Source organism: Agelaius phoeniceus, chromosome 16, assembly GCF_051311805.1.
Source record: "Agelaius phoeniceus isolate bAgePho1 chromosome 16, bAgePho1.hap1, whole genome shotgun sequence".
Classification (NCBI taxonomy): domain Eukaryota; kingdom Metazoa; phylum Chordata; class Aves; order Passeriformes; family Icteridae; genus Agelaius; species Agelaius phoeniceus.
In genome coordinates this window covers 8,995,456-9,022,393 of record NC_135280.1, presented here as the reverse complement: position 1 = coordinate 9,022,393, position 26,938 = coordinate 8,995,456, and the positions used below count along the sequence as shown (strand labels likewise).

The 26,938-nt window shown below is 42.1% G+C and overlaps 1 protein-coding gene across 2 annotated transcripts in view; it reads left to right on the top strand.

Annotated features, from left to right (window-relative positions):
* BMERB1 (bMERB domain containing 1) overlaps positions 1-26,563 on the top strand; it is a 46,933-nt gene extending 20,370 nt beyond the window's left edge. For both annotated transcript variants that reach the window (XM_077186752.1, XM_054643786.2), the window contains 5 exons: positions 2,446-2,569; positions 17,666-17,739; positions 20,525-20,639; positions 21,704-21,786; positions 23,152-26,563. In XM_077186752.1, coding sequence (XP_077042867.1) covers positions 2,446-2,569; positions 17,666-17,739; positions 20,525-20,639; positions 21,704-21,786; positions 23,152-23,264 — 509 coding nt within the window. In that variant the 3' untranslated portion in view covers positions 23,265-26,563. The remainder of the gene's footprint in view (positions 1-2,445; positions 2,570-17,665; positions 17,740-20,524; positions 20,640-21,703; positions 21,787-23,151) is intronic.
* Positions 26,564-26,938: the final 375 nt, after the last annotated feature.

Genomic DNA, 26,938 nt, shown 5'->3' with positions numbered 1-26,938 from the left:
AATGTTCATTCTTTCTTTTTTGAAAATGTAAGAGACTTCTGTGTGAAGCTGTTCTGAATCATGTCTCAGAGGTGTCATTGCTCACTGGGACAGAGTTAGAGCTTTACTTAAAGGCTCAGTAATGTTAACATAATCTTCCCCAGTGGTTCACATCCCAGGAGCTCAAACCATTTTATGAAAAATAATTAATTATCCTTCAGCACAGCTGCTCCCAGGTGAGCCAGTTTTCCATGATGTCAGGAGAGGAGCTGAGAGCCAGAGGTTGGTGTCTGTGGGGAGGGCTGGGGGGACAATCCTGCCCTGGCCTCTCCAGGTGTCCTCACACCTGTGCTCTATTCCAGGGCTCCAGCCACATCTCCCAGCTTGCAGACAAGCTGTGAACTGATATCTGATGATTTCTGTGTTTATTTCTCCCCACTTTCAAACTTCTGCTGCCTTGCTTGCATTTTTGAGTCTTTTGGAAAACACTGCATAATTTTGGGTCGCGTTCAAAAATATTTTCTCTGGTTCAAGGACACGTTGAGTGGGATGTGAAGGAGAATCTCTGTTCTGCAAGGGGTCAGAGCAGACCTTGCCTGTCACACTAATTCCTGTGCTGCTTTAAGCACATCACTGGGGCATAAAGCTTGTTTGTTCCTGAATTGTTGAAATCAGTGGGTGGAGGCTGACCTCACACAAGGAGTGACACCAGGGCACTTACAGCTAGAGCTGCAGAGTGCAAGTAAATTAGTAACCTTTTTTTTCTGTTTTCTGAGCTCTTGAGAGCTAATTTTATAACATGTATGTGTAATTTATTTATGGTTTATATTCCTGTTTTCCAGTATTATTGGCTTTAATTAATGGTAGCTTCCATGAATTAACTTCCCATCTCCTGCTTTATATTTCTGGCAAGCAGTGAAAATGAGAGGTGGGCCTGTGAGAACCTCATGATATTTAGGCTACACATCAACTAAATATACTCCAACAAACACAATGATTTCTAATAGGGAAATCCATCTTGGACAGGCAGCATTTGTGTGTTCAGACACACAAGACAGCTTACTTTCCAGACCAGTTTTGCAATTTGAGTTTAAAAAACAACTACTGAAACATGGCTGTTCTCTCATGACAGATATTTCAAAATCTGTCTCACTTTTTTTAATCTGTCTCACCTTTTTTTCTCAAGATTCTGTTATCTTGGAAAAAAAAGTGATGTTTTATATTTGTTTTCTCACTTTCTTAATTAAGAAAGGAAGTCAAAACTTGCAGATAATAATAGCAGGATAACTTTAAAAAATATTTAATCTATTTTTAAATACAAAGGAAATAGATTTTATTTATACAGTGTAGAATGTTTTTCCTTTGCCTCCATTTTGGGAGAGCCATGAACTAAGTTCATACAGGGGCTGTTTTCTGAGATTTTGTACTTTCATTCCTACTCCAAGTTTTTGTCAGAAATTCTCAGCTGTGCTTAGTCTGTCATGAGGGACTTCAGAGTTTGTCTCCTCCTTATTAATAGAACAGTTTATTTTCTGATGCTTTTTGTCTGCTGTTTTCTGCATAATTATGCTGAGTATATTTTGACCTCTCTATTTTCCCCTTTTCAAATCAATACAGCTGAAACAGGCCTTTTTTCAGGACTATCTCTCCATTTGGGTACCAAGATATTCAGCCAACCTATTTTTCAGTGTCTAAATTCTTGTTTAATGTGAAGGCCAAGTATGATGAACTCTTGGAATGGGGTTTTCCAGAGGCCAAGCAGTTTCTTTTCCAAACCCATCTCACATAAATTGGTTGCTTTCCATCCAGGGAGCACAGTCCGTAGCCCTGTTTCTCTCTGGGTTACAGAGGTAACACATCAATTATGGAGAAATAATCACAGAAGCACCCTGGCCTTACCAGCTGCCAAGTTATTACTGCAAAGTGCTTTTTCCCATTTTAATGCCCTTGCAGGATGAGCTCCTGCATCATTTCTGAGCCCATCCTTGGTTCCTCTTGGTGGGGCTGGGCTTTAGCTCCAGGGTGGAGCAGCAGGGAGGGTTAGAGGGGTTAAAGGTGGGGAACATTCATGGGTTTATGTTGCCTGCACCAAGGGAGGACTCTGCAGAGCTGCAGGTAATTGCTCTGAGAGGGTTTTGTGGCAGTCAGTTTGTGGTGATGTCAGTTCAGGAATGGTGGCTCTGGCTGTGGATGGGGTTGGGATTCCTCAGAGGGATGGTTGAGCCTGACTAACAAAATGATTGTCACTTTGGCTTAGGGAGTATTTCACTTCTAAACTGTTACATTGCAGGTAATAAGAAAAAACAATAGAGAAAGCAGTCAGCACAGCATTCAGCTAGAGTATTTTTTACTGCTTGAATTAATTACTCCATAGTTAGGTAGCTCTGTGATTTAATTTACATTCCTGAAAAACACCATTAAGACAGTCTGACTGGCTTAATTCATTTTCCCTGCTTCCACACACAGATCAACTTGACATCATTTCAATGGCTGAAACAACAATGATGCCTGAGGAAATTGAGCTTGAGATGGCAAAGATCCAGAGACTTCGGGAAGTCTTAGTCAGAAGAGAATCAGAACTCAGGTTTATGTAAGTATCAATCCCTCTGGGAAAACACTATGCAAAATTAATCAAAATAGGAAAGAATGGTATTTAGAAGACTTTTATCTGCTTGACATTTTAAAAGGGAGAAAGATAAAGAGCATCCCAGTTAGGTGAGCACTTACAAAATGCCGTTGGGAAATGATTTTTGTAGTTGCAAAGGAAATTACTGCTTTTTTATTCAGCACCTTTTTTTAATTCAGCCCGCTTTGCAGAATACATAAAATGGATCTCTTACTTACAAAGGGAAGCTTTAGCAAAGTACCTGTCTATGCAGCATCTTTTCCTACCTGATTTCAGTCCTTTGTGGCAAGAATATTTGTCTGAACAAAATATCAACAGGTAGGGGATTTGAAGCTTCCACAGTCTAACCTAGTTCAGGCTTTATTCCTGCTTCATTAGTGGTCTTAGACAGCTCATGTCACAAGAGAGCACATTGTGCTCTGCACTAATAGCAACCAAGATTTGACATTTATTAAATGGAAGCCATTAAGTTATGAACACAAAGCACTTTCTGATATATCAAATTAAATATTCCAAGAGGGATTTTTAAAATTGCCAAAAAGGTCAGGCATAGGAGCCTCACTGAAGGTTCGTGAATATTAATCAATTTCTGATGGTGAAGGCAATAGGGTTAATATTCCTAAATCATCAAATGTAGAAGTGTATTATTTTGAAGTGTCCTCAGTCTGTGAGTATCTGAGGTCAGAAACAAATGCCTTTGCTGACTGGCCAAGAACTTCAGGAGCTCTAAAACCTGCTGAGCTCAGACCCTTGGCATTAATGAAGCTTCTGAAAAAACTCACTGACTTTCTGCTCATGTTCAAGTACAGGGGGCTGGTACTTTGACCCTTACACTGGAGGTTAATTTTGGTGCCCTGACTTGCATTGCCAGAAGCTGGAAGCCTCACCCCTCTGCAAACAGCACAGACTTTGAGGATTATCCCAGAGACTTCTGCCAGAATCACTGCTTAGGCACCTTTGGAGTAAGGGCTGGTTATAGTGGCACTGACCTTTAGTAATGCCTTTGTGGTACAAATAAAGTGAACAGGAAAGGTTTTGTCACTCCTGCTCCTGGTAGTCAAGTCACTACTTGGTTATTGGTTTGTACATAAATTTAATCTGGAAGAAGCCTCATCATTGAACCCTGCACTTCTCTTGACATTTTCTATATCAAACAAAGCACTGAAATAAACTGCCCCAGTGAATGAGAGCAATTGTTCTGTTTGTTCTGGTATCCAGTCTGTTCTTTTCATTTCCCCCATGCTCACACTCTTTGCTCTGTATTGCCTGGCAGGTGTTTGAGTAAGGGATTTAACACAGGAGAGCTTGCTTATTGAAAAGGGACCAGAGCTGGTGTTCACACTGTGCAGCTGTTCTCCTCCTGGGCCAGATCTCATCCTCACAGTGCCTGGAGCTGCCCAGAGCACTCCAGCCTCTCCCTGGCACAGGCAGGAAAGCTCCTCTGAGCTTCAGCCTCCAGGAGGTTGGCCCAAGGTCCTGGCAGAGCAGGCAGGGGACAGAGGGGCCCCAGTTTCTGTCTTTTCTAAGCCATGGAGAGCCACAGACCCTCTCATTCCTTCAGCTGCAGCAGACCTAATGACCACTTTTCCCAGGATATTCACACAGCTTCTGGCCCAGCTGCTCCCTGCAGTGTGGCAGAGTGTTCTGACTCTGCTCATTAATCCTTGAGGCAGTTAAATTCAGTTTGTGAATGGCACTGAATGAAATGGCCAGAGAAAAGAGTGATACCCAAGTAATACAGCAGCACCTGTTCTTTACTGCCTCTCGTGCTGGGGAGTTTATACTCACAGAAGGGCTTGGCTACATTTGTCTTCAATGACAAACATCTTTTAATGACAAATGTATTTTAATTACCTGTTGCTGAGATTAACAGCACATGTCATGGTTACCTCAGTGGTCCAAGTTTTGTATCTGCTTCACTAAGCAAATGACATAAACTCTAATTCAGAGACATATTGTGGAAGACTTTATATGTAGCCATATTCTTTTTTTCATTTGATTTCTGAAGCAATGAATTGCCAATATCCAAAGACCAGAAGTCTGTATGTAGGTCATGAATTTTAGTAACTGATTTCTTCTGACAGGACTAGATTCCCCTGGGAATGACCTGTCCAACCAACCACATGCAGCTGAACCTCCTCAGCCAGGTTCAAGCAGGCTCAGCTTTGAACACTGCTAACGAGCAGCTCTACACCTACACTCAGAGCACAGAGTGCCAGAGCAGCTTTAATGAGAGCCACAGCTCTTTAGCTCTTGCATCTGCTTTAGCCTTTCCTTTAATTAGAGCAAAAGGATAAAACACACACTTAGTATTAGAGAAACTGTGTGGTATGTTTGTATTCCCTTCTTTGCCTTTCATGCTGTTAGCAACAGAATAGAAATTCTCTTGGGTTAAATTGGTATTTTTTTAATAGTTCTTATGAAAGCATGAACACGGTGAAAGGATTCTGTAGCACTTGCACATCCAGGCACAGCTCACATTTCCAGCTACATTTTTTAAAGTAATGGTTCTTTCTTCTCACTGTCTGTCTGATCTTTTTATTCACATGTAGCCAGATCCTAGAGCAGGAAAAGTAGACTGTAGCTGTGCTTAAAGAAAGCAGGGCTCTGGAGCTGTGCTCAGAGTGTCCCCAGCCCTCAGGGTCACAGCACACACAGCCTGTCAGCTCTGCTTGCACACACCAGCAGGTGCCACAGCTCTTCCCTGCGTTTAAAAATACTCAAGAATAAGACAACAAAACACTGCTAAAAAATACCCCACCCTGTGTTTAAAAATACTCACTCAAGAATAAGAAAACAACACACTGCAAGCTAGGCCTGCTGCTGGTGGAAACCACAGCAAGCTCTTCCTCTGTCAGGTTTAACCCATGGAGGGAATATGCTCTAAGGCTGCTAATTGAATTTGCTATTTGCCTTGAAGAAGATGCAAATGTGGCCATGAAATAAGGACATTAGGCAGAGAACTGCTCTAGTTTGTCAGCCATTAAAAACCCCCTACAAACACAACTGAAAAAGAACCCAGCAAGGTCTAGATGCTCATGGCCATGGAGTTGGGTTGCATGTTTCACACTTCTGTGTGTGACCAAGGGAAAATGTTCCTGTGTGAGGTCATCAGGAAGGTGAGGCTGTTTCTGGCAGCTGTGGTTTGTACAGCAAATGTCTCCTCACACAACACAAACTCTGCAAGAGAGAGTCCTTGGCTGTACATGGAATCACAGAGCAGCTTGGCTTGGAGGGGACCCACAGACTGGATATGTACTAGTACCCATCAAAATTACTTTAAAATTCAGAAGATACATTTATGAACGTGCTGCAATTTCACTGCCTCTCTATGCCAGGCCCACAAATGATGTCCCCAGTCCCACAGAGCAGCACATACTGGTTTTTAGTGACAGACCAAGGATTCACTCTCAGACAAGCACAGATATTTCTGTAGCCTGCCTATCACTGCATTAAAAAAACTTCCCCAAAACAGAGGAAAAAACCATCTGTGAGAGCAGTGGAAACAGGTTTTACCCTGTTTAAAAATGAAACAGCAAACAATTTTAAGTGAAGACCATAAATATCTGTACAGTTTCAATACATGTGATTTTTCACTCTTTTGTGCTACTTGGCAGTCTTTGTACACTCTTTTTCCTCTGCCTTGCAGAGAGAAGTGGAAGTTCCTTATTGGTGCACTAAACATAATGTAAGCCCTCATTTCAGTAATTAAAAACGAAAGCATTTAAAGATGAAGTGTTGCCACACAAAGATACAAGATTTAAACAGTGTGACTTTCTGGAACTCTGAAGTGAAGCAAAAATATACACTACAGAAACTCTAACTGACATCTCTGATTTTCAAATTTGTAATAATTTTTATTGCAAAACACAGCTTTTTAAATTCTGCTGCATGAAACTCAATAAAATTAAATATGTGACAGTTTATTCTTAGCCTGAGCCCAGAATTTTTTTTATTTGAAAAGCAAGGAAAGCAGATGAACTCTTATCTATTTGCTATATACTACAGTGAAATAGTTCATCCTGTAGTGTATACTTTATAAAAGGCCAGTTTTCTAATAATTCTTGTTTTTCTTTTTATCAATACAAAGAAACAAAGAAAGCAAAATGAGCTGAAGCAATGGACTAACAGGTCACGATGTTTCCCAAACCATTGTGCCAAATGCAAGTCAGGTATTAACCTTTGTAAATGTGTCCTTTGCTTTGCTTCTTATTTTTGTTTCCCCCTTGAAAACAAAAAAAGGAGAGCAGCTGAAAGCAGCTGTGCTCTTCAAACCCAGGAAATCCACATCACTTCTAGCTGAATACCTACTTGCTATGAAGAATTACCTGAAGTTTATAAGGAGACAATTTTCAGATTATGAAATCAAGCCTTCCTCAATTAGGTGATGCCACAATTTATATTGTACAATCATATTTTAGCTCAGGCAACCTCAGTCACAGCAGAGCAGATGCACTGTGGTTTGCTCTGTAATTACATTTTCAAATGCTATTTTTGTCTCAGGACCCTGCCTTGCTTGGTGCCCAGCATGGACCTCCTCAGGATATGTCCAGGTTATGTAGGAATTGTGGCTGTTTGTAGCATCTCTCCTTCAATGGTACTGATCCTATGAAATTTCATAAAATTATGCCAGGAGCTGTTGTGACTGTCTCCAGCCAGCCCAGGAAATGAAAATATACCTTGAAGCCATCAGATGCTATCTCCAGCTCTTCCTGGTTTGTTTTTGGAATAGCTGAGAGCTCAGCATATATAGATCTGAAGGAGACAATATGTACAGACAAGCATCAGTTTACAGCCTGCCAGCATCCCCCTCCTTCTCTTCTCAGGCTTCTCTCAGCTCCTTCCTGAAAACATTCTGAATAAAAAGAGTTTTGGGTCAAGCTGTGAACGTTCAATCTGTCTGTGCTGTTGAGGAAAGCAAACACACCACGTCAGAACATGCACACTCTCTCTTCCTTTCCAATGCTCCTGTCCCACTTCCTTTATTTTCTTCTTTCCTGGTGAGATGACAGACCCAGAAGCTGAGGGAGCTGCTGGGGCAGCATCCCATGTGTCACACATTTAATGTGTTGCTGCTGTGGATGTGCTTGGCTTCAGAGGCAGTTTAGGACTGCTGGGGGCATGGAAATCTGCTGTGCTGAAAGACATGGTTGTAAAAATGGATGATACATGTATTAGCTCAGTTTGGCTGACAGGGACAGGCAGCAAACCCCCAGACCTCTATGTGATACAGAGCAGATCAAAACTGAACTTCAAAATCATTTGTAGTGCAAAGCTCATGCATTTTAAAACACATTAACATGTTGGGACCCAGTAAATATTATTAGTAAAGGTGAGATCATCTCACCAACAGGTACTGCCTGTTCCTGTGGAAAGGGATGGAATTCTTATAAAACAGCATCCACTGTCATCATGAAACACAGTCTGTGGGAAATCTGCCAGTGCCTGCCACTGCTGGCTTTCCAGATGGAAAGCAAAGCCTGAAGCCAGCTTTATTGGATGACCTTGAACTAAAACTGTGGAAGTTGCTCCCACCTGTGATAGCTGTCTTGGGATGGTTATTTCTGCCATGTAGGTGGTTCTGAATGGAAGTTTTTTAATGTGGAGGGAATAGAAGATATTAAACATAAAGCCCTATTCGGTTGCTTTAGGCAATTACTGAAGACATTTTACTCATTAAACTTTTCTTTAAAATCTGTAAAAATGCTATAAATACAGTGGTGTATTTTCTTAATGTCTGTGTGGTTATTACATCTCTAAACTAATGCTGTGAAGAGGCCAAATTCACCTCCACACTGGCACAGAACTAAAGTTGGTCATTGTACACTCTGACTACTCATTAGGAGATGAGTCCCTCCTCTCCAGAGTACTCATAACATCTACATCATCCAAATCCTGCATAGTTCTATTCAGGATTTTAGACCATTTTACATTATTATGTTTGTTTACTTGAAATCCCAGACCTTTTATATAGAAAAGTTTGCTTTAACTTGACTTTGCAGTCCCACAGCTTCATTAGCTGTCCAGAGTACATCATTTATCCCTAGTTTGGTTTTTTTTTTTTTTCTTGTTTCAAATCAGGCTTACTTTTTTTTTACTTGTCTTTTTTAACCTTTATCCTTCTCCCAGGTTGCAAACCCCATGAATCTCAGTAGTCCTGCTGTGGTATTGATGTATCCATTGCTGGGAGCAGCTGAGGTGGGACAGTCAGTGATGAGCATTCTGGAGGGTATTGGGTAGAATCTTAGAATCTCAAACTTAGGGCAAATTCATGGGAAAATTAAAGTCCATATTCCTTCTAAGAACAACAGGACATCCACAGAGGTCAGACAGGAGTCACACCTTTGTGTCACTTGCAGTATGCACAGCACATTTTATTTTAAATACAGAATTATTTTATACATGTATATTATTTAAATATGCAGGTGGTATATACAGGTATATTATTTATACAGGTATATTATTTAAATATACCAGTATTTTAAATACAGAAAGGCCTCTCTGCTGATTGCCTGCCTTCATGCAACCCCTGCAAAGGGAAACAACACCAAACAACACAAGAACTGCTGAAGTGAGGGCTTAATTCCCTTGGTGATGACAACTTTGAATAAACCAACTGAGAAATCCCATGTTTTAATTAAAATGAGTGCAGTAAATCTAGTAGGCACAAAGTGGTAATATGAAACAAGGTCTTATAACTGGCTGAACTCAGACAGTAATTCTGAAAAGTAACAGAAAAATGTGTTCTTGGGGGTTCCATTCTCAGGTGAGAAAAGGCAGCGGTAATTGCTGTATGAACAAAGTTCATTTCAAATTTTAATTCTTTTTTGAACCAAATACTTTAACACTCCTAAAAGTGTCTCCCTAATGTGACATCAACTGATTTCTCAGTGGCTTCATGCCTTGTGTGGCACCAGAGCCCCACACTGAGCATCACCCTGGGGAAGGTGGGAGGGAGGGATAGTGAGAGGAAGGAGATGAACCAGGCTGTCAGAGGTGTGAGGAGCAGTGGTAACTCACTGGTTATATAATTGCTAAGCAGGCATTCTGACTTTTGCTTTCTTGGGTACTTTTGATTCTTTTCTTGCTCCTTTTTTCCTTTGTACTGGATGTTATCTGTTTTCTGTCATCTCAGCCTAAGCAGGAATTCCCTTAGGATTGTTTACTTCTGTGTTCACATCTGGTACTTTTCTCTGAGTTTTGCACCTTGCTGTTACTGCAGTGTAAATAAGTAACACCAGCAAAACCAGGTTTTTGCTCATGAATAGAGCTGTTGTTGTCAGTGTTTTCTGATAAGATCTGTCTTTTCATAGAAAGGAGCAATAAATCTTTTCTCCTTCACAGTTCTGAAATCTTAGCAATACAGCATCACTTATTTTGATTTCCTACCTTTTTTTTTTCTTCCTGATTGCATCTTGCTCTCAGAACATTGGATGGACTTGGGGAGGCTGTAGAGGAGGAGGCAGCTGTGTGATGATACATATTGTTCAATAAATAGAAATGTCAGGTTGTCAGCTTCAGAAGATAAGGCACCAGGAGCAAAACCACCCAGCCCAGCTGTAAGACACTGGTGCAGCTTGGTGTGGCCCAGGCTCTCCTGCAGGACAGGGTGAAGCTGTGGCTGTGTCACACTGAGCTTTGCCTCCCAAGCACATTGCCAATAACCAGAGCCCTTGAGGAAATCACCAGGGAACTGCAAGCTATGAAATGTAATGTCAGATGGTTTTGTAATGTCAGATGGGCAAAGCTCGAGGTCTCTGAGATTAGGAGCAGCATTTCCAGGGGACTGCCAAGGGTCTGGGGGCCCCAAGGGTGTCAGTGTGCCTGCTAAGGTCCAGCTCTGCCAAGCCTCCCAGCTCCTCACACGCCTGCAAGCCTCAAGAAAAAGAGTTCAGGACAGAAATGCAAAGTTCTGCACTGTGCAGTTGAAGCTAAAAGTACAGGGAGCAGCTCTGCCAGAGGAAGGAAAATGCCTTAGTTCAGCTGGGTCTCTCTACAGACCCATCTCCTTTGCCCTGTTTGACACCAAACCATCAACCCCAGAGGAAAACACAACATTATACTTTCAATGTATGGTTGTAAAAATGGTGCATTAAAATACTCTAAAAGGAAAAGCAATTTTTAGTGGTGTATAATGATAAACTTACCATTTGGAAAGTATTTAATTAATTGTAAACTTGGTGGTTGAGATGTTTTTTGTCTTAGAAAAGATTTTCATTATTGTCTCTGTTGGATAGCTAGAAAAATAGTTCTTTAATAGAGAACTTTCTTTAAAAAGCATTTTCTGCATTGAATAAGTGTTGTGGCTGTCACAAAATGCTGTTAATAGAAGCAGCAGCAGCAGCTTTGATCTTTGACCTTGTCATTGTTAATGCAGAAATTCAGCACTGTGTTTCCAGATGGAACCTTTTATCCCAAACTGTTCTTCACTTCCCAGATCTTGGCTACCTGTGCTCTGGTTTGCACAGTGGCACTCACAGACCCTGGCCCCCCTTTTGGGCAGCTGGGCTTCCTCCAGGCAAGGATGTTCTGCAGTAAAATGTCCCCTTGCCCTGTGGTATTTCACTGGTCCTTCTCACTTGTCTTCTGCTATAAATAGGAGAGCAACCAGTGAATTGAAAAGCCCTGGAAGGAACTGTCAGTGTTTAATTTTATACCAGAAACCTTTATATTCTTTTCAGCTGGGATAACAAATAGTTGCTTTTCTGGTTTTAAAAATAAGAAAAGGTCAAACATGAAGGCAAATGAAGAAGGAAATGTATCATTGATTCTGCTGGAGACAATGACAGTGCACAGCCAGACCTAGAGTTTCCTCCTTCCACTGCCTAATATCCAAAAATAGAACTACCAGAGCAGGACAAATGAACCAGGCTCTCTGCTTTTGTATAGAATCTTCTGTATGCTGCTGCAAAGGGCTGATACTTGTGAATTTAAATCTGACTTCTCTACTGTCTATATCTTTTTAGACAAATTAACTTAGTCAATTTTAGCCACATGGAGAAATAGTCCCCTCCACAGTGGGGCAATTTCAGGAAAACTCCTCTTGTTACCATTGATTCATAGCAGAACGTTGTAACTGGCAGAGGAGATGGCCAAACTCAAGAGAACTGAGCAGTGTCAGTGAAAATGAAAAACAGCCTCTTTAGAGACTGTTCTGAATTTATGTGAAATATATCTTAAATGTGACCCTTCTGGGACTGGGACTTTCAAATGCCATCTTCAATTTTCTGAAACAATAGCTGAATTATATCACTGTGCAAGTTGTGGTTCAGCAGTTTCTATGCAGTGTTCCTCCAGCAGAGAGCACTTTCAACAAGGAAAGTCAGACCCATTTCCTTTAGTAGAGCAAGTGAACCCCAGGAGCTGTGGCTTGGGAGCTGCCCTGCCAAGGCTGGCCAGAAATCTGCTCCCTTCACTGCCAGCCCTGTGTCCTGCAGCCCCAGCAGCACCAGGTGCTGAGCTGAACATCAGTGACAAACACACCAAAATGACTCAAACAACCTGTTCAGGATTCATTAAATGTTGCCTGTGATCTCACAGATTTATAATTAGCAGATTTAAGTAACTAAGCCAAGCTGACAGGGACAAAAAGGAGCCAAATGTGGAAGAGGAGCATCAGGTGGAGGTTGTCTCCTCCCACGTAACAAGCAACAAGGCAAGAGGAAATGGACTCAAATTGCACAGGGAAGGATTAGATTGGATATAAGGAGAAGTGTTTTGACTGGAAGGGTGATCAGGCATTGAAACAGGCTGCCCAGGGCAGTGGTGGAGTCACCATCCCTGAAGTGTTCAAAAAGCATCTGCATGTGGCACCTGGGGACGTGGTGCTGTGCTGAGGCAACTGCTGAACTCCATTGTCTTAGAGGCATCTTCCAACCTTAGCAGTTCAGTGATTCTTTACATTTATAGTGCTCTGGTAGTCCCAAGAACACTTTCACCATTGCAGATTCCCCACAGCTTTGGCAAAGCCATGAACACCTGCAGTACCCAAAGGCAGCCTCCACTCAAGTCCCTCCAGTCTGCAGCTTGACATCATCCCCATCTCTGGAGCAATTCTCTTTATTTCTACACATCTCTTTCCTTCAATCCCCCACATTTCTCCATCACTACTGGTTGCTCTTGGCTGGTTTCAGCCTGCTCACTGGAGACACCACCAAGGAGATGATCTTTTTATCACTACATGGAGACCTTTGGTTACATAATCATGTCAGCTGTGACTTAGCGTGACACCTGATTCTCTGGCCAGCTCCTGGACTGGCACTATCAAAGTCTTCAGAAACTCCAACAATTACAAGCATTTTACTCCTGGGGCAGGAATGTATTAAAACAGAACTAAAAATAATCTGAGTGCCTGCAAACCCTCCTGGAAGAGAGGGAAGGAAACCAGCAAACCTGGTCTACATTCCATTTTTAACTTCAAGCACTTTAATCCAATAACAGAAAACAAAGGAAATCTCAGACCTCCTCTTATAGACATGCTGGAGGGGGCACAGATCTATTTCTAGCTTTGAAAGTCATTCAGCAAAGGCAGAAGGTCTCTAGACACACTGAACTGCTCTGCTCATCCTGAAATCAATGAAAATGATATTTGATGCTTATGTTGGTGTTACTAATAGTTCTTACACTCAAGTATGAAGTATTTGTCAGTTTTGTTGGCCATGTCTTTTTTTTTGGCTGACCATTAAGGGGGGTGTTATGTGATTTTTCTCTGAGCTTCCACTATAATTTTTCCTTTTTCCCTGTGCATGTCTCTAGATGGCACCTAGGCCTTACACTGGGGAATTCAGATTTCTTCCTTGGCTGAGAAGAAGACACAAAAATTCAGCTGTTGAAGAATAATTTCTACTGAAACAAAACAAAACAATTCTTTTGTGTCTGGTACAGAATATGGGTTTTTTTAAAAGTCCTGCCTCCCATTTCCTTGCAGAGCCTCAGGGGCTTGCCAGGCCCAGCTGGATGGGAGGGCTGTGCTTGCCCTGCTGCCCTGGTGCAGATGGTGCCAGCAGAGGTGACTCATGCTGTCACCTCCCTGGAGCATGGCAATGACAGTGCTCAGGGCACTCTCCCCTGCAGGCTGGACACAGAAACATGGCATGGGGCTGAGTCACTGTGCCAGGGCTCTGCAGGCTCCCCAACCCACTCATTTTCCTGTCATTTGGTGCCATGTTTAGAAAATCTTCTGCTCCCGCTGTTTATTCATTATGAGGTTTGGGTTTTTGTTGTTTCTTTCTGGCAAACAGAGAGTCTGCTTGTAAGTCGTGATGATGTAGCTTGAAATACCATGAGAGAAAAGACTTGTGTGCTCGTGTGCTATCTCCAAGCATGCAGAGGGGGCTCTGCAATGAGCCATCAAGAAAGAGAGGAGCAGAAGTGCAGGCAGCGTGTCAGGAATCCACAAAAGCACACTGAGAATCCATCCCTACTTCAATACTGTTGCAATTACTCCAGGAATGGAGTTGGGCTCCTAACCAGAGAAATGTTTTATCATTCTCATAACTCATGTGTTTAGGGTTCCTGGGCAGACATTTAAAGCTCAGCTCTGGAGGAAAAACTGCCATATGGTCACTGCTGTTTGCTTCACTGGTGTTTTTTCTACAATGAGAAAAGTGTCTTCACAGGGACTGAAGAGAATGTACCAACTCTTCCAGAGGACAGAGAGAAGTTTCCTCTGTAGGTTAGGGGACCCAAAGAATTTTTTCTCCTCTACTCTGCAGATTGCTGCTTTCCTTAAGATTTCCAAAAGCACTTTTTACTTCCTAAAGAGGTCTGACAGTAATAGCAAGATGCTCTCAGTCAAACCCTGCTGACCATCCAGCTTCCAAATGAGAAATACACTGGGATTTTTTATTTTTTTTTTCAGAAGCAGCATTAACTTCCTCTGGGACCCTTGTAACTACTCACATCCAACATCCAGAGCATAAGGGGGAAAAGGAAGGTTCATAGTGCCAGTACAGATTGAATGGCCTTCCAAGAGATTTCCTTTCCAGGAGTTCCTCTTCTTGCCTTTCCTTCAAGGGCAACAAGGCAGCTCTTGCCCAGGGCAGCACCTGTTGCCTGCATTCAGTATTATTTGCCCTGCATTCAGTATTATTTGCCCTGCATTCAGTATTATTGGCTGGCAGATGTGGGATGTGCCTTACAGTTACAAGGAACCATAGATCCTGCTTTCATTAAATCAGATGGATGAAGCTTTGGCATGGTCCCATATGTCCTTCAGCCCTCCCTTTCATCATTTAACCTCTTTTTTTATTACTTTTTTCCTAATCAGCACCGTGGAGTGGATGAAACACAAAGGCTGTTTGACACAGATGGGAGGAAAGCTGTTCCATGTGCTTGAGGGGATTGGTGCAGATGGTAGGTTCAGATTTTGCCCATCAGCACAATGCACCAGCCTGCAGAACTGGGACTCTGGAGAGGTCATCTGACTTCTGATTTTTGGAATTCATGTGGTCACAGAGCTGTTACAGACCTAAAGTGCTTTGGCCACAGATTTACTTCTCTGCTGTGTGTTACAAGGCAGGAACAAAGTTTAGGTCTCAGGAAAAAGAGATGCTGAGAATATACATGGAGTACCAGCTACATGCTCTGCAGTCAGACTGAAAACCAGCCAAAATAATGGGGAGAGTGCAACTAAAGTTGCTCCATGTGGCCAGCACCTTAGCCACAAGTCAGGCACAGGGACTGTAGGGAGTGCTGAACATGAATGATCTTTCTCACTCGGAATATACTGCTGGTGGTACTTTAAATTCCTGAAAATCCTCAGAGAAGAGCATGCCATTAGCTTTTTGGAGTTCCTTAGTGAGGGCAGGGAGCCAAAGTGATATAGTAAAGTATTTAATTAGTGTATTTCAGAGCTTCTCAGAATGAAGCCAAATCTTCTGAATCAGAAAAAAAAATCCTCTCTGTCTATCACAGAGATCTCTTTTGTAGAAACTCACTGTTCTCTTTACTAGTTGGAGTGTGGCCTGATATAACTTGAATTCAGCAGTTCAATATTGAACATTTCTTGCCAAGAAAATGTCATCTTTGTTAGGCATGGTCATCTTAGTCAAATGTACCAACTTGCCACCCAAAGTGCATGAACACTGAATAGATAAGGAGCTGTGAGCCTTGCTCATATCCCAGCACATTTTGAATACTCACTCTCCTGGGAGGACAGTTTAAGATTAATTGATAAAAGTAATTCCAGCACCATTTAGTGTGATGGATCTCAAAAGTAAAGCAGGCTTTGCTTGGGATGAGAGTGATGGGGAGCCTAAGTCAGAATATTCATCAGTAAAAACATCTCTGCCTCCAAGTGTCCTAAACACACAGAGCAAAGGACCTTGCTCCAGTCCTGAGGCAAACATGCTGCTCTTCCCAACAAAACCAAGCCTGACAAGACAGATGGGCAGTGGAAGAGCAGATCCCAGTGGAAGTGACAGGGGTACACAAGGAAGGAAAAGAGGTCAGCAGTAAAGATTATTAGGAGAGGTATTTCACAGCTGTATTTTGGGAGGAGAGGGGTGAAAAGGCAGCAGGAATAGCTGTCATAGCACAGTGGAAGTATCAGAACAGGCGAGATGGAGTTAACCCAAGCAGCAAATAACAGAGGGATCAACATGTTTTACTAACAAGAGCAAAGCAGCTGAAGGACAGCTCCCTGCAGAGACCTGCAATCCTGGCAGAGGCAGCAAGGAGAATAAAAGCTCTTGGGGTGTGATTAAAGTCTTATTTGTGCCAGAAACACCTACTTTCCCCACTCCTCACTTAATTCAATGATTTGGCTGCATCGTCCTTTGGGGGCTCCCTCTCACACACACACACAGTGCCAGCCCCTGCTCTGATGGCACCTCAGCTGCTCCAGGGGCTCAGGCAGCAGCACATCCCCCCCTCAGGCACAGGATTGTGAAAAACAGAGCCCAGAGATCCGTGGGCAGAGACAGTGTGGGTGAGATCCAAGCTGAGAATGCACAATTAATCACACAGGCTGGGTTTGTGCTCCTCAGGGGTGATCTCCAAATGAAAGCCCCAGATGCTGCTCTTGGAGCCAGCACCTGAGCCCTGGCTGCCCCTGTGGCCCTGGATAAAACCTGTGCCAGGGAGCTGATGCTGGAGGCTGCTGCCTTCCAGGGCAGAGATTCAATGGCAGCTCTCAGGAGAAGCAGCAGTTTCAATGAGAGCTGAAGGTGCAGTTTCTGCTAATGTTACTTTTCTTTTTACTTAAGCTGTCTTCTTTGTCTTAACATTAATGGACTTTCTGCACATATCAAGGATTTGAAGCATTTAACATCAACCATGGAGGACATTCACCCAAGGCACAAAACCTCAGAAACAGATAAATGCCAAATTATGTCAGTTTCCAGATCTCTGGTGTTAGAGCTGAATTATTAGTAGGGTCACAAAGAAATCTGGTGGTAGAATATGAACCTTGCCCTGGCTGTGCCAAATAATCTGTCACCCTCTGCTGCCCCTTCCCAGGCTCTGCTGTTCTTGCTCTGGTGAAAACTCTTGCTGCAGTAAGTGCAAAAAGGCTCCCCTGTCTTTTCCCAGGACCATTTTGGATACAAGTGCCCCCTCCAGAATGTTCTCTGATGATCAAGAAAGTAAAATCTGAAATTATCCACAGTGACGGGTATGAACCTACACACAAATCAGTGAGCAAGACAAGTAACCAAGGGCTCAATGGGCATTTAGTATTAAATACCCTTTGCTTTCTGTGAAACTTGGTGAGCTCAATGGGCATTTAGTATTAAATACCCTTTGCTTTTTGTGAAACTTGGTGAGCTCAATGGGCATTTAGTATTAAATACCCTTTGCTTTTTGTGAAACTTGGTGAGCTCAATGGGCATTTAGTATTAAATACCCTTTGCTTTTTGTGAAACTTGGTGAGCTCAATGGGCATTTAGTATTAAATACCCTTTGCTTTTTGTGAAACTTGGTGAGCCAAGAGTGTCAGGATCCCTTTCAGGCTGGCAGCTCCCAGCAAGGCCAGGGCCAGGTTCTCAGATCAGATCTGGCCAATCCCATCAGCAGAGAGTGGGGTTTGCATGTCTGACCATGCTTTTTCTGTTTCTGCAGGATGGATGACATCCAGCTGTGCAAAGACATTATGAACCTTAAGCAGGAGCTGCAGACTTTGGTAGCAATCCCAGGTAATGTCTGTCTCCACCCAGTGTTAGGGTAACACCTGTGCTCCTGGCACCATCCCCACCCCTGCCCCAACAACCAGAATCTCCTCCCCACAAGGTGCAGTTTCATATCTCTCTCCTCAAGTCCTCATCTTTAATTCCCATTTTCCTGCCCATCTCTAATCTCTGTCTCTGAATTTCTTTTCATGCTGTATTTCCCTGCTCCCATGGCAGCAACCCTGCAAATATCACTCAAACAAGGAGCACATTCCTTATTTCTTGTACTCCCTTGGCAATCTCAAGGGAACCAAGTGCCACAGAGATTGTCAGGTAAAAAAGACAAGTGCTGAGATACCAGAGATAAAAGAGGGAGAGGAGAAGGATTTATAACCATCACTGTGAATGTGATTGATTTTTTCCTTGCTACACCAATCCATTATCACACCTGTAGTTAAATCTACCTTCTAGGATCAAGAAGAACAGGTTACTATGAAAAGCAAGGCCCAGAACTTTGCCATAAATCTCTGCAAATTCAGTGTTTGAAGGAGGGACAGAGCTGTGGGCAGTTCTGCAGTCCTTGGCTCAGAACTCCAGCTGCCATCAGTGAGGAATTCCACTTCTCTACAGCTTTGCCATTTTAGATGATCCACAGCCCCACTCTGTTCAAGAAAAAAATAAATCCTGCAAAACACTCAGCAACTGCAGCAGGCCAGTTACATCACATATTACTGCACAGCCTCCAGCACCCTGCAGAAATAATTTGCTTAACTGCTCCTGCTTACCTATTAAGTCCAAGTTTTGTCTGTCCTTTGGTTATCCTCATTTTTCCTCCTCACATTTTATTGTGCAACTTTGGAAGGACAGCTTTGTCCTCAGAAAGGAGAGACCAGGGCATTTGTGACATAGGAAAGAGATCTATGCTGAAACCACTCACTTTTAGCTGTGTAAAAACTTTGCCACATTTTGCACCTAACAGAAACAGATTAATAATATTTCTTACTTTTTCTTTCCTTATACTTCTTATAGAGGTCACATTTCAAATTTTTAATAATAACACTGTTGGTTCTTTATTCATTCAAATGGAGAGGATTACAAATCCTAGAAAGTATCTGTGAATGCTGCTCCTTGCCTCACTTTCCTGATCTGCAAGCTTTGCTGTCCAGACTTTGAACTAACAGATAGGGTTAATCAGCTTTCATTCTTGTGGTGTTCCTGCTGTTTGGGTTTTTTTTTTATCTTTTAGAAGTGATTTTCCAGTCTCAAGGCCTCAAGCAGAGACCCACAGACAGCAGTTTCTCCTTAGAACTTCACAAATCTCAGCTAATTTAAGAACCCAAGAGGTGCAGTTCCAGCAGCAGCATCTGCAGGCAGGGTCACAGAGAGCTTGGTCCTAACAAAGACAAAGCAGCTGCTGGCACTGACTCTGTGCTGACACAGCATGAGCCTAACCTAGAAAAACACTTTCCAGAAGTGGATTCATTCACAGGATCTCCACCATAATTTTCCTGAAAGAATACAGATTTGTATGGAGAGCTGCTCTTTGGTTTCAGTGGACACAGTTTAGCCAATTTCAGTAAGTCTGGAATCAGTCCTTTAGTACACAGAATATGCAATATTTTGCCACATATATTAATATTCTCAGTAGACAGTTTCCTGAAGGGTATAATGGGAGAGCACATCTCAATTTAGGAAAAGGATTGAAAGGAAGTAGAAAGTAGCTTCTATCTTCAGAAGTGAGGAGAGTCCTTGCTCCTTAGCCATTACAAACAAAGCAGGAAAAAGCAGCCACTTCTAAGCATTCTTTTTTTTTAATCTGTACTAAAAACAATTGTTTTCAAGTGTCTAATTAGTTGAGCCATTTAAAGTGTCTTATAACTTAAATCAGCAGACACAACACAGGTCAGATGATCAGACTGCAGAGCTCACTCTGCCTCCCCCAGCTCCCACTGCTCCGAACTGGGCAGTTCTGCTGCCCAAAGCCCAAAATCTTGATTTAATACAAGGTGTCTTCATAGCTGCTCAAAATGTTCAGCTTCTCAGAGAAATACATGAGCTTGGATTTGCCTCTGGCTTTCTCATCTCTGCTGCACTTGCCAGGTTTGAAGAGTTCTGTCTTAAATACGTTTGCTTTATAGCCTGAAACGACAGCTCTGTAATCCCTAACATTTATGACTTTTAGTTTGTAACAGGCACCTCTTTCATGCCACAAAAATTGTTGTTTACAGACAACCTAGCCATTCCAGGCTGGCCAATTCACAAGGAGATATATTAATTACTCAGATTTTTGAAGTACAGGGAAAATAAACTTGCGTTTATTTTTCCACATTTTACAATTGATGCTGTTGGTGGGGATTTGCAGCTCACCTGCCTTGTCAGAATAGAAAAAAAGGTGTTATTTTCAACAGCCAAAGCTGTCTTGAAACACAGAGAAATAGTTCATTTTGGTGTGATCTCCTTTCCCCTGAGGTCAAATGGAGTTTGTACATTGGATTTTAACAAAGCATCTGGAACTATTTTCTTGCCAAAGCTCTTAAAAATTTTCCAAGCAATGTCTTGAAGAGTCATTGCAAATTAAAACCAGGCTTAGCAAACCCCACAGAGCCTTCAGCCCATTAAGCTGATCAGAGCCAAGAGCAGCAAGTGAGGAGAGCAGAGGCAGTGACCCAGCTTGCTGGGGTTTGGTGACTCAGTCTGGAAAACCATTGACTTCAATCAGCAGCTGATCCTCAGACATCTGCAACATCCTACACCACCCCCTCACACTCCCCAGAGTCCAAAGTAACACACTCTTTTCTCTCCTTTTGACCAGAAAAAGAAAAAACCAAGATGGAGAAGCAAAGAGAGGATGAACTGATTCAGAAGATTCATCGATTGGTACAAAAAAGAGATTTTCTTGTAGATGATGCAGAGGTGGAGAGATTAAGGTAAGAACCAAGAGCAACTGAACTTATTTAGTGGCATTCCACAAACTTAATAATACAATAGATTAAGTGACAAAATTTAAATCAACATTAATGGGAGAGAATTGGTCCTTCAAAACAACTTACCAAGTTAAAAGCCTCCTCTCCATTCCATAGGAAAACCATTAAAATTAGATTACTCTAATTCTGTGGCTCTTTATCCCATTAATGATCCAGACATCTCATGAATAACAGTGAGCTTTGGTCTCTTATTTTCCTACCAGAAACAGTCTGGGCATTTACCATTGAAAAGAACAGGATTTATGCTGCTACCAGGGAATTCTCTTGGGATAAGAGGTAGACATGAAATGGAATTTTATAAGGGACATATTTGTAGACATCTAAAATCCTCCTTTTTTAATTATTCATGTTGTCAGGTTGATTACTACTATTCTCATCTTGTCATAGCAAAACAACTCAAACAACAACAAAAAACCCCAAACCAACTAAAAAGCCCTCAGCAGTACAGCCCTACCTAAGACATGGGCAGGTTCTGAAGGGTTTCATCTCCACAGTTTAGCCCAAAGCTGCCAAGAAAGTTGTAGGCTTCCTCAAAAGTTCACTTCCAGCACTCAAATCCAATCTTTGGTTTGAGGTCAGCACTCTACAGAGTCAGTTTTGCTCTTCCTTCCCCCTCATTCAGCAGTAAAGACTCCATCCATTTATCCAAAAGGACAATATCTCCTCCAACACATTGAAATCCTGAGCCAGCAAGGAGAGGATTTGGCAAAGCTTCTGCCAGTCCTGCAGCTGATCAAAGAGAGCTGGCCAGGGGCAGCAGCTGACAAGGAGCCTGAGCTAGAACTGAACCCAGAGCTCTCACTGAACCCTGTGTGCAAATCACAAAAGCCTCAGCAGCAGTTTTCATTTAGGCAAATATTTTGCTTTTTAATAAGTGGCAAAATTAAATGTTTCTAAAAATAGCAAAGAAATTAATTGTTTACTAGTGACTTGATCCTAGCTGCTCTAGCTTTTTCTGTCCCATTTACAAAGAAAACTCCTTCCTCTGTTTTCCTTCCTTCCACCAGGGAAAAAGAAGAAGACAGAGAGATGGCTGAGTTCCTTCGCACCAAGTTAAAACCCATCGACAAAGCAACACAGTCTCCTACCAGTGAGTTCCTAATCATTAAGAAAAAACAAGAGCAAAAGGAAAAACTCCAAAGACAACTGATTATAAGAACATTTTCACAGGGCAGCCTCTGGCAAAAGCTAGGAGGAGCTAGCTAGATCACCTAGAAACAGCTCAGGGTGTCAGCAACTGCTGGCCACTTATACTTCAGATACCCAATTACCCCTTAAAACTGAATTTCAGTCACCTATGGCCACTTCAGAATTGCTCTGCATGTTTTAAATATGCAAAGTATATTTGTATACACAGAGCCACAAGCTGCTTTTCTAAGCAGTTCGATTTTTATTAATAATTTTCCTAACTGTTTCTGCAAAAATAATGAAAAAAAAAAACCTCTTCAGGTCCATGCTGGAATATCTGAAACAAAGTTCACCTGTTTTACTGCAGTCAAGATGGAAACTAGAGAAAAAAACTGCAAACTTCCACAGCTAACCCAAATTTCTTACACATTACCATCAGAAATAGGCTTTTGAGCCACCCCAATCCAAATCACTTGTAGGCAGAATGGAAACACTCTGGTTTCTGAGAGACAAAGTGGATTTCCTGATGCCTCAGAAGCTTTTAGCTGCAACTTTCAAACAGAACAGTCACAGCCACAGCAGGAGCTGTAGCAGTTCACAGGTTGATTTTGCCCTGTCTCAGGATGAGCTCTCAGGCAGAGTCAAGTGAGAGCAGTGCCCTTCTTAGAGAGGTCCAGCAGCTGAAGAGGTTTGTATCAAACATTCTGCCATTTTGCACAGATCAAGATCTTGCTCAAGAGTTCCCAGAGGGACTGGAATGACCTTGAAGTTGAGAAGAGACATTTTAAGATGCATCACTAATTATTTATACCCCCTTAGTCACAGGGAGCATGACTCATCTCCCTTGTTTATTTACATTCTCATTGCTTTTAAATGCAGTTTTAAAGATAAAAAGATTCTTTTCACCCTGAAAAATGAAAACCTGCCTTTATCTTGTTCCCTTAATTACAACATCCAAGCCAATGAGAGAATAAATTCTAGCAATACTTTTGTCCTTCAGCTCCTTTCCTTGCTGGGAATTGAACAGTGTAATGACTTTGTGAAAGGACCCATGGCTATGAAAAGGGACACCTGCCTTGAACCAGATACAATTTTACCCTCCCTTTGAGATGTATGGATCCTTCAGCTCCTCTTAACACCCTTCCCTGAAGAGATGAGACTTTCTGAGCAGTTTCAAACCAGCAAAGTGTATTGTTCAAACAGCACCTAAAAAATTCAGGGTGGGTGGAGAGAGGGCAGGAAAGGTTTGCACCCTTTAGGGCAGAAGTAGGAAGGAAGAGTTTGAGCAGCTCTTGGTTCTAATGGTGTCCTGTTTTGAACATTGCAGGCAGCCCAGCAGAAAAGAAGGCAGAACCTCCTCCAAGCAAGCCCACCATTGCCAAGGCTGGGCTGGCAATTATTAAAGATTGTTGTGGGGCCACACAGTGCAACATCATGTAGAGAGAGCCCTGGGCTTCCCAGCCTGCTTGTCTTTTCAGTGTTTCCATTGAGTGGAAGTGGATGGTGAGGGGAACCAGCAGCATCCTGCTGAGGGAGCCAGAGCAGCTGCACAGGTGTCATCCATGGACTGCACCAGGTTCCTCACTGTTGCATGGATCACTCTACACGCATGCCTAAAAACAAAAGAAATCTATTTAGTGGCTGTCCAGGGACCAGAAGAGATCAGCAGGAGAGTCAACAAAAACCACCCCTGTGATACAGGTGAATGAAAAGGGGCTGTATTTAATCCAGTATGGTGTAAAACAGCAATTTTTATGGGCTATAACTTTAGAAGAATATGTTGTACACTTTCCCCCCCATGACAAACTGCACTCAAAAATTGCCAAATTCTCCTATTTTGGCTACTTTTCAGAACAAAAGCCACAAGTAGCAATGCTATATATAGCACAAGTGATAGAGGAAGCAACTGTAGGATAACTGATGTTGCATACAAAATACCAAACTTGTGTGATGTTCAAGTACTTTGCCGTGGAGTTTCATTTCAAATTCTTTCTAAAGAATGAGATCAGTGACAAGGATGCTGCAGGTAGCTACAGATTTTTATATCCCATATGATATCTGAATTACTCAAGTCAAATTAATATTGCTTGCACCAGGGGAAATAAATCCCTGGCAAAGCTTTAGCAAAGCACAGCCACAGTAATCTGCAAGTTGATGATGCAGTCCAAGGTTGTGTCACTTCTGTTTTAGATCTCCAACTCCCATGAAGTAAGAGAAACATTCACCCAGGATTTTGTCCATTTTTACAAGCTACATGCAGCAGGAGATTACACATCACTGAGAGATTGCTGGGAGAAGAACTGAAGACAAAATTTAACTAATATTGAAACCATGCTTAAAATGAGTTTTAATTGTATATTTTGTGACCACAAGAAATAGAAACTATCCATAAAAAAGCATAGGAAGACACAAGACACCCAAGACAATTTGGCCACAAGACAAATATACAAATACAGAAGTGGGTATTTGTGGCAGGAAGATCACATTCTATATAAAATGGGTTTAAAATTAAGGGAAATACAGAAATACTTGTCTGTGTTTCACCATTAAGTGTGTTTCTGGTCTCTATGCAGATTAAGCTTGTGGAATCTAATATCTTTATATTAGCTGTCAGTAGCTGGTTTGTCTGTGTGATGGTATTCCATATAAATGTACTGTGATAGGTGTAAATAGTAAAATAAACGTACATGGATCTAGTGTGACAATCTCAGGCTTAGAAATAACAAAAGATAGCAACAAGTTCCTAAAATAACATTTTGCAAAAGGAACTTCCATTTTGTGAAGCCAGCTAAGTGAAGTGTGTGCTTATATACCAAGGAACTACAGTATAGGGAAGGAGAAAAAATTAACAGCAGTTACCCCAAAAGGATAAACAGTTATTTTTTTAGGGAGAAAAAGTATCTAATTAAGGTTGAAGGCAATAGACACCATCTAAAGAAACTCAGAATATCCTTATACAAATAAAACCCAATCCCTAGCACTGACTGATTTGATGAAAACCACTTGCATTTCCAGAATAATTTCAGGATTGCAGACTCACTTGAGACAAAGAACCAACATCACTAAGTACCTTCAGTTTTAAGGATCAAAGAGGAAAAAAACCAAAAGGTTTCCACTGAGACATAGAAGCACTTTAATTATTTTGACCAAAGATGCAGGAAAGAGAACAAAGGCTGACTCTCATGTATGATAATTGTGTCCTTGTTGAGACATAAAACACCACACTGAGCTCTGTAGCTTCACAGTCTGTACCTGGTGTGGGCTGGACTCTGCAGGCACCTGTGTGCATTTACACAGTTATGGGGAGAACTGCTTTTAGGGGAGAAAATACACACTGGAGGGAAAGAAACACCCATTGGCCTCTGTAAAATTCCCCAGGCTCTTGCTGGTACCCAGTTAAGACATCAGGAATTGTCAGTATCTAAAGGCAAGAGGCAGATGTTCAGTGTCACTAATAAAGGCAAATGGGAATCAGGGAAAAAGCTCTAGTGAAGCACCAACTTTAAACCTCAGGGGGATCAGCTGTGAATGCCACTAATAAAGGCTCCAGAAGGACTTTGCACATGGTTTTTAAGGCCTGAGGTGACTCCTGCACATGAGTGTTTAAGCCAGGCTGTGCTGATGAGAGGGGTGATCCCTACAGGCTGCACAGAATCCACCTGGGAATGAAGTGAAGTGAGTGCAATGTTGGTTTCTATGAAAAAACTTCATTAGCAAGAAACAGACATTCCTGGGAAGCAACACTCATGACCAGGCTACAGAGCAATCTCCTTTAATTAAAACCAAGGAGAAACACAGCAAGTAGGAATGTGCAATATTCTTACAGCTGAGCACTGGCAGCCAGTGCCCCAGAGGGACTGGAACTCCAGCAGTGTTAATGAGAGTGAACTTCATTTTCAGAAGTTCTAGCTTGGCTCAGCTGGAAGGTTTTCTGTGTGCCAGTTTTTGTTTTTAATTAGCAAATTTCTCTGTTTATTTGGGTGGGTTTGAAGAGCTTGCCTGCAGTGCACAAGTGGTTCCTTCAGAAGTGGATCAGTGATGCTGCTTAGCAATAAAGTCCTGGATTTTTAAGACTGTAAGGTCCCATTCTCAACTGTGTTCAACACTGGTTTAGTGTTGCCTATCCAGAACACAGCAGAGCCCTTATGGCTGATGTCAAAGTTAATGGCTGCAATTAAACAAATTAAACTTAGGAAGGAATTAAGTGTCCCTTATTGACCCTTATTTTTAAAAACCAGACTAAATCACTGAATATCCCAAGAACAACTAGGGGCTTTGTAACTTCCTTGATCCTGTGAGCACAACACATTATACAATCCCCATCTATAAAATCAGCAGAGTATCAGACAAGTATCTTTGGGTGACTATATGGAGTAACTGGCATTATTTCAGAGTTGATTTTCAGCTATCAGTCACTGTCAGCAGAGAGGGACATTGATGAAAGCACCCAGTATCTCTTCTGGAAATCCTGGCTATTTATCACTTCAGAAAGAAGGCAAGGCAGTGGAAAAGGAAGAGTGTGTGGAAGAATGTGTAAGGTGGATTTCACACACTGGTAAACATGACTGTGTTCAGGAAAGGATCTCAGTCTACTGAGAAAAACAAAAGTGCTGAAGTGCTGTTTGTACAAATCACCAATTCCACCAGCAAATGGTTCTCTTGTACCTTCCCCTAGGCCTACTGAATCTCTTCCAAGTTAAACATATTTCCAAATAAACTAAGCTGCTGTGTTATACTAAGCCTTTGTTTCTTCCTGTTACTGAGGGAAAAGTTGGTGGTGGAGTGGAATGGGATGCAGTTCCTGTGCTGCTACACTTCTCAAAAAGAATAAGGTTACTATTCTGCACAAAAGGAGTAATGCTGAGGGGTAAGTTTGGGCTGCTACTGAAAGAAAGGATTTTCTCATTGAATAAAGAAAGCCCATCAAAAAAGCCAATCTCATAATGCTCTAAGATGACTTTGGAACCTCACTACGGCCCAGAGCCTGCTCAGATTAGAGACAGTTCCCAGCCCTGCACTGAGAATAAGGGCCCTGACTCACCTGAGTATCAGAACTGCCATGCCAAGAGGGCCCTGGTGTTATTGAAATGAACAAAAAGTCCTCCCTGACCCCA